Raw genomic sequence first — 13,880 nt, 5'->3', positions numbered from 1 at the left:
TCATTTTATTGGAAGGGTATTATCAATACCTCTTCTGACTTATCTTATTTTCACATTAGGTCCCTTTGCTATTTCTAAGTAGTGCCATTGGGCTCCCTTTCCTTAGAAACTTGTGATGATCCCGGTAAATGGGAACATGAAGGTACGCATCCTTTAGGTCTATGGTTGTCATAAACTGACCCTCTAGAACCAAAGGAAGAATGGAACGTATAGTCTCCATCTTGAAGGACGGTACTCTGAGGAACTTTTTTAAACACTTTGTCTAAAATAGGTCTGAAAGTCCCCTCTTTTTTGGGAACCACAAACAGATTTGAATAAAATCCCAGACCTTGTTCCTGCGGAGGAACTGGAACTATAACTCCCAGGGCAAAAAAAATCCTTGATACAATTTAAGAACGCCTCTCTCTACAGATAATCTTGAGAGAAGAAACCTGCCTCTGGGAGGAAAAGTCTTGAATTCTATCTTGCACCCCTGAGATACAATTTCCTTGGCCCACAGGTCTGGGACATCTCGTATCCAAGCCTGAGCAAATTGAGAAAGCCTGCCCCCTACTAGATCCGTTCCTGGATCGGGGGCCGACCCTTCATGCTGACTTGGAGTCAGCCGCAGGCTTCTTAGACTGTTTCCCCTTGTTCCAAGACTGACCAGACTTCCAGGAAGAGTTGGATAGTTCCTGTTTGGAAAAGGAAGAGGAGGGTTTACCTCTAAAGTTACAAAAGGAACAAAAATTACTCTGACGCCCTTTCTACTTATTCTTCTTATACTGAGGAAGAAAAGATCCCTTTCCTCCTCTGATATCTGAAATAATTTCAGCCAAACCAGGCCCAAACAAGGTCTTACCCTTGTAAGAATAGCTAATAACTTAGACTTAGAAAAAACATCCGCAGACCAAGATTTTAACCAAAGGGCTCTGCGAGCTAGAACCGCAAAACCAGACATTTTTGCTCCCAGTTTAATGACCTGTAAGGAAGCATCCGAAATAAAGAAATTGGCTAACCTTAAGAGCCTTAATCCTGTCCTGAATCTCATTAAGAGAAATATATGTCTGAATAGAATCAGACAAAGCATCAAACCAGTAAGCTGCAGCGCTGGTAACACTAGCAAGACACACCGCAGGCTGCCATTGAAGACCTTGGTGAACATACATTTTCTTTAATAATGCCTCCAATTTCTTATCCATTGGATACTTAAAAGAACAACTATCCTCTATGGGAATAGTGGTCCTCTTAGCCAAAGTGGAAATCGCTCCTTCCACCCTAGGAACCATTTGCCACGACTCCTTAATAGAGTCAGCTATAGGAAACATTTTCTTAAAAATAGGAGATGGAGAAAAAGGAATACCAGGTCTCAATCTCAGAAGCACAGTCTGGAACAGGAAAAACCTCCACCGCAGAAAGCTTACTAGACTTCTTAGGGTTAACAACGATAGTAGTATCTGTGTCATTCAAGGTAGACAAAACCTCCTTAAGTAACAAGCGAAGGTGTTCCAGCTTAAATCTGAAGGACACAACTTCAGCATCAGCAGAAGGAATTATACTGCCTTAATCCGAGATTTCACCCTCAGATGCACCCGAAGAATCTTCATCCTCAGTCTTCTGAGAGGAAATACTTTAATTAGCCACTTCAGGATCAGAAACCTTAGTTACTGTTTCTTTAAATTTCCTTTTGCGTTTTCCCTGCAGCATAGGAAAAGCAGACAGCGCCTCAGATACCGCAGAGGATACCTGGGCAGCAAAATCTTGCAAAGTAACCCCAGACAGAGCATGAGAGGAAACGCAGGGCACTGCATGTGCAGAAGAATAGGATTGGGATGCTTGAGGAGAAAGCTGCGGCACATCTGAAACAGGAGGCTCTTGAACAGCATCCACCTTAGCTAATGATGGCTCAGGGTCAAAAAGTCTATTTCTATAAGCTAAAGTTCTTTGAATACACGAAGAACAAAAAGGTACTGGGGGTTCCACCTGGGCATCAAAACATAAGCACAGCCTCTTGATCCATAATACAAAAAAAAGAAGCAAAAAAATAAAAAATCTAACTTATTTTTTTACTTTTAACAAAGGATATAATACAGAACCATAAAAATGTTCTTAAATAAATATTCCCTTTAAATTTACCAAATCAAGAAAACATACCCCAGGTAACACTCTACACCTCAGCAGAATTACTGAGGGGCCCTACCTGTCCTGCAACCCGCTCAAACTGAGGAAAAAAACGATCCCGTTTACAATCCGGATTTCCAGAGAAGCAAAAAGCCTTCTAAACAGCAGAGCGCACCTCACTCTACAGGAAGTGAAAAAAAGCGTGAAAAAAAGGTCTGACATCACAGAATCAGAACCTCCCTAATAGGGGAGGTCCTACAGCAAACAAAAAAGCCATTTAAAAAAAAAAAAAAAACTTTCTTGAAAACAGGCTTAAAAACAAACAATACAACCCCAAATAAAAGTACATAATCTGTTACTAAAAACAGATCCTTACTGAGCCATCAATAAAATAAATAACTCCTCACACTAACAGTGCCTGCAAAAACTGCCATAAAAACCTGCACCATGACAAGAATAATAAAAAACGCCCCCTGCAGCATTTCAGCTGAATAAGTGCCAAAGTTTTCCCTGCTACATAGAAAAATACAATTGGCACTTACCTTAATATTCATCTGTCCGGCAGCAGGACAGCTCACCTAGTTTGAGAGGATGCCTTTTCTCACATGGACCTTTGGAAATACAGAAAGACTGAGTAAACCTACTCAGGCTATCTAAATAGGGCAGCAAAATGTTTTGGGAAAACGCATTGAGGATTGTACCCCACAAGTTCCCAATTTCTTAAAAGCCAGCACTGCCCTACTGAAGAGACTGACATGGGCTAAGGCTAGACCCTTTAGAAAGATAAGATCAAACCTACTCTGCTTTAAAATAAAAAAATCTTGATTGTAAATCAGGCATCAAAATTTCACCTCCTCCTTGCACCTCAGGCAAAGAGAATGACTGGAGGTTATGGGTAAGGGAAGTGACATATATAGCAGCTTTGCCTCCTCCTGCTGGCCAGGAGTGATATTCCCACTAGTAATTGATGATTCCATGGACTCATCATATTTTAGGAAAGAAATCTAGATTATTCCTTCACTAAGGTAGGATAATCAGAATAATATTGACACGTCTCTTTAGTGGTGCAAGTATAAATCTTCATGTAAATTTTGTATGTTTTTTTTTTAGATTATATTGACACGTCTCTTTAGTGGTGCAAGCATAGATCTTTATTGGTTTCATGTACATTTTGTATGTTTTTTTGAGATTATATTGACACGTATCTTTAGTGGTGCAAGCATAAATCTTTATTGGTTTCATGTAAATTTTGTATGTTTTTTGAGATTATATTGACACGTCTCTTTAGTGGTGCAAGCATAGATCTTTATTGGTTTCATGTACATTTTGTATGTTTTTTTGAGATTATATTGACACGTATCTTTAGTGGTGCAAGCATAGATCTTTATTGATCTCATGTAAATTGTGTATGTTTTTTTGAGATTATATTGACACGTCTCTTTAGTGGTGCAAGCATAGATCTTAATTGATTTCATGTAAATTGTGAATTTTTTTTTAGAGATTATATTGACACGTCTCTTTAGTGGTGCAAGCATAGATCTTTATTGATCTCATGTAAATTGTGTATGTTTTTTTAGAGATTATATTGACACGTCTCTTTAGTGATGCAAGCACAGATCTTTATTGATCTCAGACCTAGAGAGTAAATAATAAAGACTGCTATCTTCATCTGATCTTCCGAGCATATCAGTATATTCTTGCGTGTACTGTCAGTTACTGTCTCACCTGTTTGTAACGATGCTGTTGCTTCCGCTTTCCCAGTCCCCAGTAGCAGATGTTCTTAGCAGTTTGTTTTTGCTGGTGTCTAGTGGTACCAGCAGATACACCATTAGGTTTGAAAAGTGAATTGCTTGACTAAAAACCGTGCTCTCCTCGCTCTGTACGAGTTCCTGCTTCTTCTCTTTGCTCAGCGTTGGCCACAGACGTAACTGCTCTGCAGCCAGATCCATAACTGTGTTTTCCTGGTTCTGCGTTTCAATGCCATTTTCCTTTAAGAATTTAATTAATGAATACATTATTTAAATAAAGTCATGTTTTAAAAATATAAACATCATAGTTTGTACAAATACACTTCCACTTATGCTTTAGGGATATTCAATACAAAGCTGAAATAATAAATATAGCACTTGATCTGAAAGCATAATTGTTGTTTTGTTTTCCCCTCCAAATTTCATAAAACAGTGTATTGAAAAAGAAAAATACCTCACTTTAAGTATGTATGGGAAAGAATATTTAAAAAAAAAAAAAGTAATTGAATTTTATGAAGTCATATGGCATGTTTTCTTTTGAGAATGGAACTAATGGAATTAAATTAGTCCCTGCAAAATCAATGTAAAAATGATACAGTAATATATATAACTCTTATAAAAGCTAACTATGAATCAGCACAAAGTGCCTTGTTATAGAATCCTGGAATACAGCTCTATGCAGAACTGCAAAGCACTCAGAGCAAACTGTCTGCAGAGAAAATGTGTTTTTCTTCTTTCTAATATGATTAATAAAACCTGCCATGTCTGCAAATGTAAGATGAAAATAGATTTTGTGGCTCATTTACATTTATGGCTGTAGAACCAGCATCTGTATGGTTCAGATTTTATGTCAACTAAATAAGTATTCAAAAAATAACTTTATGATAACCAAGCCAGACAAAGTTTGCCATTAGAAACATTACTTAATTTCTTAGGTTGATTTCAGTGGAATGATATTTGCGATTATAAAAATATGTGTGTAGTGAAAACAAAGGGGTACGCTGCAGGGAGACAGTTTGCTAGCATTGTCTTCTCATGAACTGTGATGCAAAACTACAATGTTGCACAACATTTCCATCTGATAAAACATTGAGTTATCAGAAAAGGATTGGGGTGTGCAGCATCTGATCACACGTGGGGTTTAAGGAGTACAAGTGATGTCTATCGGATAATTCCATTAATAATTGAAATGATTTATTAGGTTGCGTAACTGCAAGCTGTACCTTGACAAAAAAATACCATTAGTAAGAAAGATTATAGAAATTAGATAAAAGAAGGGAAGGAAGAGCAGTTTGTAAAATGTAAAACTGATTTGGAGAAAAAAGAATTGTTAGTGTCACAAAGAAAAAGGAAGGAGATGAGAAAAAGAAATGTACAGGGGTAATGAAACAAAGAGAGTTTAAGAAATAAGACTTTAAAGTGACATAAAAGTACAAAAAGAAAATGATGTCAGTGTTCTCTACGGAAAACTTTTGCCAGTCAGGTGACATTATGAAGTAGCCAAGTCGGAGCACTGTAATACTTTGCAATATTATAACATTTTCTGTTATTATTAACTTTCCAATTTACTTGTATCAAATTAGCTTTCTTCTGTTGGTATTCTTAGTTGAAAACTAAACTAGGTAAGCTCATATGCTAATTTCTAAGATGTTGAAGGCCGCATCTTATTTCAGTGCTAGACAGTGCTAGTTCATGTGTGCCAAATAGATAACATTGTGCTCACTCCATGGGCTAAAATGCAAGTCTGTCATAAGAACTGAGATAAGGGGCAGTCTGCAGAGGCTTAGATACAAGATAATCACAGAAGTAAAACATATATTAACATAACCGTGTTGTTTATGCAAAACTGGGGGGATGGGTAATAAAGGGATAATCTATCTTATTAAACGATAAACACTCTGAAGTAGACTGTCCCTTTAAGCTATCCAAAGCACAGATTGATTGCATAATTTAACATAAATTGATTTAATGATCATTTGTGAAATAAACATTAAAGGGACACTGAACCCAAATTTTTTTCTTTTGTAATTCAGAAAGAGCATGCAATTTTAAGCAAATTTCTATTTTGCTCCTATTATCAATTTTTCTTCATTTCCTTGCTATCTTTATTTGAAAAAGAAGGCATCTAAGCTTTTTTTTGTTTCAGTACTCTGGACAGCACTTTTTTATTGGTTGATGAATTTATCCACCAATCAGCAAGGACAACCCAGGTTGTTCACCAAAAATGGGCCGGCATCTAAACTTAAATTTGTGCATTTCAAATAAAGATACCAAGAGAATGAAGAAAACTTGATAATAGGAGTAAATAAGAAAGTTGCTTAAAATTTCATGCTCAATCTGAATCACGAAAGAAAAAATTTGGGTACAGTGTCCCTTTAATATCAGTTAATAACGGCTACAGATTGGCATAAATTGTAGCCAGAAGCTCATTAAAATCAGCTGGGTGGTGCACCCACAGAATAGGCCCTGGTGAGAAGACCGGATTTAACGTTTTAGTGCACTGTTGCCTATTGTTAACCCATGTATTGCACATGCTCAGTAGGAGCTGGTGCCTCGTGCATATAAAAAAGATTGTGCATATTTAGATAATGGAAGCAAATCGGAAAGCTGTGTAAAATTGTCTGAATCATGAACATTTAATTGTAACTTTAGTGTCCCTTTAAAGGTAAATCCAAAGCACTACTAACTCCTAGCTGAATACATCGGGTGAGCCAATGACAAGAGGCATGTATGCAAGCCACCAATCAGCAGCTTACTACTAGTAATGCATTGTTGCTTCAGAGCCTATCTAGGTAGGATTTTCAACAAAAAATAACAAAAGAACAAAATTGATATTAGAAGTAAATAGAAAAGTGACTTAAAGGGACACTGAAACCAAATTTTTTCTTTCATGGTTCAGATAGAGCATGCAATTTTAAGCAACTTTCTAATTTACTCCTATTATCAATTTTTCTTCGTTCTCTTGCTATCTTTAATTTAAAAAGAAGGCATCTAAGCTTTTTAATTAGTTCAGACACTTTTTTATTGGTGGATGAGTTTATCCACCAATCAGCAAGAACAACCCAGGTTGTTCACCAAAAAAGGGCCGGCATCTAAACTTACATTCTTGCATTTCAAATAAAGATACCAAGAGAATGAAGAAAATTTGATAAAAGAAATAAATTAGAAAGTTGCTCAAAATATAATGCTCTATCTGAATCAAGAAAGAAAAAAATTGGGTTCAGTGTCCCTTTAAACTAAACCATGAAAGATTACATTTTAATTTTGATGTCACTTTAAATGGATTAAGAGGAACACACTTAAAATGAAAGCTACCATTAGGTTCCTACTACCAGTCATGCTTAACCCAACATGTTAAAAAGATGTCCTAGCAACAAGCTATATATGGACAGACATTAGTAATAGTATTCCATATCATGCAGATTCCTTCCTGATACAATATGCTTCAAATATTATACACTAATAATAAAACGCCTTCTGTATTTGGGACACATGTAAACTTCTTTGACAGAACCTACTTCACTAGAAATAAATTATAATGTAGTCACTGACATGGTTATTACATTTGTTTAAATGAAAATATATTATTCACATTCGCTGGCAGATTATATTAACATTCCACACAGCTGGCTTTTTCTAACAAATCAACAACAGAAGAAACTGAGGCCAAACAATGAAATACCCAATTTAAAGTCATATAGTACAAAGCTCTAGTCCTCATCTCGTTTCCTCCCATTCACTGAATTTTAGTATCAAAGTTCAGACGTTCAGCAGCAGAGCACAATCGCTGATGTTGTCCATAAAATTGTCCAGAATGCAACATAAACGTCCTAGGAGGGTAGATCAATAATTCCTTCTCCTATGCGAGAAGCTCATGGTTTATATTACTTCAATAAAAGCATATGGTTCTATATTGTGTTTAATGTGCAGTTGCCAAATGTCTAACAGTATTGGTTTCTTATTTGCAAGACATTTTTGTTCGCTACTAAAAAAACATGGAGACTATTCATGATATGGTGATGAGTGACCGAAGATTAACACTACCCAATAAACAAATCAAGTACATAGGGGTGTTATATCCCATAGTACAGTCAATCTTAGTGGATGTTTTGGACATGATTAACAGAATTAGCAGAATGGAAACCCTGAGTGTTTACAATATCTTTTTGACAAAAATTGATAAAAAAAAATCTTGACGATTTGAATTCTCGAAGACATACTGTTATTCACTTTGTGGAACAGTCTACTCCTAAAAGTTTATTATCTGAGGAAATGGTCTTAGAACCGAGAAACGCGTAGTGTATCTCTGTAATTCTGTTTTTATTAAACCAAGTTTTTATATATGATCCTGGGATCTGATCACCTTGTGTGTTGTGGTTTGTTGTTTTTTCACGCTAATCGCACCTGATTGTGGTATGCCAAACCTTTATCCACTTAAAGGGTTTGTGATCTGAAGGAAACTAACACACTCTAAAAGGATTTGGTTGATACACTGATCCGATTTGTAGTGTGCACAGATTGACCTGCACAAGAAGGTGATCAGTAAATACTGGGAAATATTGGGCCACTGTCTGTTCGATCTCGATCCGGAGTGCGAGTCAGCTGGATGGCTCCTAACAGTTCAGCCTGCTTTGATAGCACTGTTTGTGCTTCTCTGTTTGTGAGTACATTTCTGCACCTTCACTTTGTATCACATTTTGAGTGACATACTCCACTATTGGGTGTCCCCTTTTTTCTTGTTTTTCTAGAACTGTTCGATGATCTCCTATGTTGGATTTGGAAAACAAAGCAGCCCTATTTGAGACTTTTGTTTAATATTTATATATCGCATACATGGACATTTTGTCACAATATTAATATTTTTTTTGGTTATTACCCTAATTTAGGGGTGATTTCATTAGACACTTTTTATTGCACTTTTATTGCACTCATATTATATTACATATATTATTAAAGGGACAATCAAGTCCAATTTTTTTTTCATGTTTCAAATAGGGCATGTAATTTTAAACAACTTTCCAATTTACTTTTATCACCAACTTTGCTTTGTTCTCTTGGTATTCTTAGTTGAAAGCTAAACCTAGGAGTTCATATGCTAATTTCTTAGACCTTGAAGGCAGCCTCTAATCTAAATGCATTTTGATAGTTTTTCACCACTAGAAGGCCTTAGTTCACGTGTTTCATATAGATAACATTGAGCTCATGCATGTGAATTTACCATGGAGACAGCTCTGATTGGCTAAAATGCAAGTCTGTCAAAAGAACTGAAATAAGGGGGCAGTCTGCTGAGGCTTAGATACAAGGTAATTACAGAGGTAAAACGTGTATAATTATAACTGTGTTGGTTATGCAAAACTAGGGAATTGGCAATTAAGGGATTATCTATCTTTTAAAACAACAACAATTCTGGTGTTGACTGTTCCTTTAAGTTGGGAGCATCCTGTTTTAGGTTGTGTATACATTTATATATTTTTAAAAGATTATCATCATCACCATATTCATCCAAAGTAGAATGCAAACTGGCTTTTCTCAAAGCTGTTGCAACTTATTAACCTTATAAGTCCTCCCCCATAAACCTCTAAACCACAATCTATCCTCCTGTACCAAAATCCCTGTTCATTTTCACCATATATGTATGGTATTGCGCAGGTTCCTTATTAGTGCTTTTATGATTAAGGTTGGCGTTTTCCTTAACCCCTTAGAGACCACAGCACTTTTCAATTTTCTGACCATTTGGGGCCAGGGCTATTTTTACATTTCTAATTTCATCATATCTTATAGTTTACTATAAATTTTTTTTTATAAAATATGATGAAAAAATGGAAACACACACTTTTTCTAACTTTGACCCCAGAATCTGTTACACATCTACAACCACCAAAAAAAAACCATGCTAAATAGTTTCTAAATTTTGTCCTGAGTTTAGAAATACCCAATGTTTACATGTTCTTTGCTTTTTTTGCAAGTTATAGGGCAATAAGTACAAGTAGCACTTTGCTATTTCTAAACCATTTGTTTTCAAAATTAGCGATAGTTACATTGTAACACTGATATCTGTCAGGAATCCCTGAATAATCCTTCACATGTATATATATTTTTTTTTTAGTAGACAACCCAAAGTATTGATCTAGGCCCATTTTGGTATATTTTATGCCACCATTTCACCGCCAAATGCGATAAAAAAAAAAATTGTTATTTTTTTTCACAAACTTTAGGTTTCTAACTGAAATTATTTACAAACAGCTTGTGCAATTATGACACAAATGGTTGTAAATGCTTCTCTGGGATTCCCTTTGTTCAGAAATAGCAGACATTTATAGCTTTGGCATTACTTTTTGGTAATTAGAAGGCCGCTAAATGCAGCTGCGCATCACACTTGTTTTATGCCCAGCAGTGAAGGGGTTAATTAGGTAGCTTGTAGGGTTCATGTTATCTTTAGTGTAGAGATCAGCCTCCCACCTGACACATACCACCCTCTGATCCCTCAATGACCCCCCTCAAACAGCTCTCTTCCCTCGCCCACCTAACAATTGTCACCACCATCTTAAGTATTGGCAGAAAGTCTGCCAGTATAAAAATAACATAATTTATGCTTGCCTGATAAATTCCTTTCTTCTGTAGTGTGATCAGTCCACGGGTCATCATTACTTCTGGGATATTACTCCTCCCCAACAGGAAGTGCAAGAGGATTCACCCAGCAGAGCTGTATATAGCTCCTCCCCTCTACGTCAGTCCCAGTCATTCGACCAAGGACCAACGAGAAAGGAAAAGCCAAGGGTGAAGTGGTGACTGGAGTATAAATTAAAAAATATTTACCTGCCTTAAAAACAGGGCGGGCCGTGGACTGATCACACTACAGAAGAAAGGAATTTATCAGGCAAGCATAAATTATGTTTTCTTCTGTTAAGTGTGATCAGTCCACGGGTCATCATTACTTCTGGGATACCAATACCAAAGCAAAAGTACACGGATGACGGGAGGGATAGGCAGGCTCTTTATACAGAAGGAACCACTGCCTGAAGAACCTTTCTCCCAAAAATAGCCTCCGATGAAGCAAAAGTGTCAAATTTGTAAAATTTGGAAAAAGTATGAAGCGAAGACCAAGTTGCAGCCTTGCAAATCTGTTCAACAGAGGCCTCATTCTTGAAGGCCCAAGTGGAAGCCACAGCTCTAGTAGAATGAGCTGTAATTATTTCAGGAGGCTGCTGTCCAGCAGTCTCATAAGCTAAACGAATTATGCTACGAAGCCAAAAAGAAAGAGAGGTAGCGGAAGCTTTTTGACCTCTCCTCTGCCCAGAGTAAATGACAAACAGAGAAGACGTTTGTCGAAATTCCTTAGTTGCCTGTAAGTAAAATTTTAGAGCACGGACTACATCCAGGTTGTGCAGTAGACGTTCCTTCTTTGAAGAAGGATTTGGGCATAAAGAAGGAACAACAATCTCTTGATTGATATTCCTGTTAGTAACTACCTTAGGTAAGAACCCAGGTTTAGTACGCAGGACAACCTTATCCGAATGAAAAATCAAATAAGGAGAATCACAATGTAAGGCTGATAATTCAGAGACTCTTCGAGCCGAGGAAATAGCCATTAAAAATAGAACTTTCCAAGATAACAACTTTATATCAATGGAATGAAGGGGTTCAAACGGAACGCCCTGTAAAACATTAAGAACAAGGTTTAAACTCCATGTTGGAGCAACAGTTTTAAACACAGGCTTAATCCTGGCCAAAGCCTGACAAAAAGCCTGGACGTCAGGAACTTCTGACAGACGTTTGTGTAACAGAATGGACAGAGCTGAGATCTGTCCCTTTAATGAACTAGCAGATAAACCCTTTTCTAAACCTTCTTGTAGAAAAGACAATATCCTAGGAATCCTAACCTTACTCCAAGAGTAACCTTTGGATTCACACCAATATAGGTATTTACGCCATATCTTATGGTAAATCTTTCTGGTAACAGGTTTCCTAGCCTGTATTAAGGTATCAATAACTGACTCAGAAAACCCACGTCTTGATAAAATCAAGCGTTCAATTTCCAAGCAGTCAGCTTCAGAGAAGTTAGATTTTGATGTTTGAAGGGACCCTGTATCAGAAGGTCCTGTTTCAGAGGTAGAGACCAAGGTGGACAGGATGACATGTCCCCCAGGTCTGCATACCAAGTCCTGCGTGGCCACGCAGGTGCTATTAGAATCACTGATGCTCTCTCTTGTTTGATTCTGGCAATCAATCGAGGAAGCAACGGGAAGGGTGGAAACACGTAAGCCATCCTGAAGTCCCAAGGTGCTGTCAGAGCATCTATCAGGACTGCTCCTGGATCCCTGGATCTGGACCCGTAACGAGGAAGCTTGGCGTTCTGTCGAGACGCCATGAGATCTATCTCTGGTTTGCCCCAACGTCGAAGTATTTGGGCAAAGACCTCCGGATGAAGTTCCCACTCCCCCGGATGAAAAGTCTGACGACTTAAGAAATCCGCCTCCCAGTTCTCCACTCCCGGGATGTGGATTGCTGACAGGTGGCAAGAGTGAGACTCTGCCCAGCGAATTATCTTTGATACTTCCATCATAGCTAGGGAGCTTCTTGTCCCTCCCTGATGGTTGATGTAAGCTACAGTCGTGATGTTGTCCGACTGAAACCTGATGAACCCCCGAGTTGTCAACTGGGACCAAGCCAGGAGGGCATTGAGAACTGCTCTCAATTCCAGAATGTTTATTGGCAGGAGACTCTCCTCCTGACTCCATTGTCCCTGAGCCTTCAGAGAATTCCAGACGGCACCCCAACCTAGAAGGCTGGCGTCTGTTGTTACAATTGTCCAGTCTGGTCTGCTGAATGGCATCCCCCTGGACAGATGTGGCCGAGAAAGCCACCATAGAAGAGAATTTCTGGTCTCTTGATCCAGATTCAGAGAAGGGGATAAGTCTGAGTAATCCCCATTCCACTGACTTAGCATGCACAGTTGCAGTGGTCTGAGGTGTAAGCGTGCAAAGGGTACTATGTCCATTGCCGCTACCATTAAGCCGATTACCTCCATGCATTGAGCCACTGACGGGTGTTGAATGGAATGAAGGGTGCGGCAAGCACTTTGAAGTCTTGTTAGCCTGTCCTCTGTCAGGTAAATCTTCATTTCTACAGAATCTATAAGAGTCCCCAGGAAGGGAACTCTTGTGAGTGGAACGAGTGAACTTTTCTTTTCGTTCACCTTCCATCCATGTGACCTTAGAAATGCCAGCACTAACTCTGTATGAGACTTGGCAGTTTGAAAGCTTGAAGCTTGTATCAGAATGTCGTCTAGGTAAGGAGCTACCGAGATTCCCCGCGGTCTTAGTACCGCCAGAAGAGCACCCAGAACCTTTGTGAAGATTCTTGGAGCTGTAGCCAATCCGAATGGAAGAGCCACAAACTGGTAATGCCTGTCTAGGAAGGCAAACCTTAGGTACCGATAATGATCTTTGTGAATCGGTATGTGAAGGTAAGCATCTTTTAAATCTACAGTGGTCATGTACTGACCCTCTTGGATCATAGGTAAAATTGTCCGAATAGTCTCCATCTTGAACGATGGAACTCTTAGGAATTTGTTTAGGATCTTTAAGTCCAGGATTGGTCTGAAAGTTCCCTCTTTTTTGGGAACCACAAACAGATTTGAGTAAAACCCCTGTCCCTGTTCCGATCGTGGAACTGGATGGATTACTCTCATTAACAAGAGCTCTTGTACGCAGCGTAGAAACGCCTCTTTCTTTGTCTGGATTGTTGACAATCTTGACAGATGAAATCTCTCTCTTGGAGGAGAGTATTTGAAGTCCAGTAGGTATCCCTGAGATATTATCTCTAGCGCCCAGGGATCCTGAACATCTCTTGCCCAAGCCTGGGCGAAGAGAGAAAGTCTGCCCCCCACTAGATCCGATCCCGGATCGGGGGCCCTCAATTCATGCTGTTTTAGGGGCAGCAGCAGGTTTCCTAGTCTGCTTGCCCTTGTTCCAGGACTGGTTAGGTTTCCAGCCTTGTCTGTAGCGAGCAACAGCTCCTTCCTGTTTTGGT

The 13,880-nt window shown here is 38.5% G+C and overlaps 1 protein-coding gene across 1 annotated transcript in view; it reads right to left on the bottom strand.

Annotated features, from left to right (window-relative positions):
• Nucleotides 1–13,880, bottom strand: part of SBF2 (SET binding factor 2) — a 1,344,181-nt gene that overhangs the window by 307,810 nt on the left and 1,022,491 nt on the right. The window contains exon 19 of the mRNA XM_053720592.1: nt 3,826–4,088. Within this exon, the coding sequence (XP_053576567.1) occupies nt 3,826–4,088 (263 nt within the window). The remainder of the gene's footprint in view (nt 1–3,825; nt 4,089–13,880) is intronic.

Source organism: Bombina bombina, chromosome 7 (genome assembly GCF_027579735.1).
Source record: "Bombina bombina isolate aBomBom1 chromosome 7, aBomBom1.pri, whole genome shotgun sequence".
In the NCBI taxonomy this organism is placed as follows: domain Eukaryota; kingdom Metazoa; phylum Chordata; class Amphibia; order Anura; family Bombinatoridae; genus Bombina; species Bombina bombina.
Note: the sequence above shows the minus strand (reverse complement) of the source record. Positions and strands in the feature narration are given on the sequence as shown.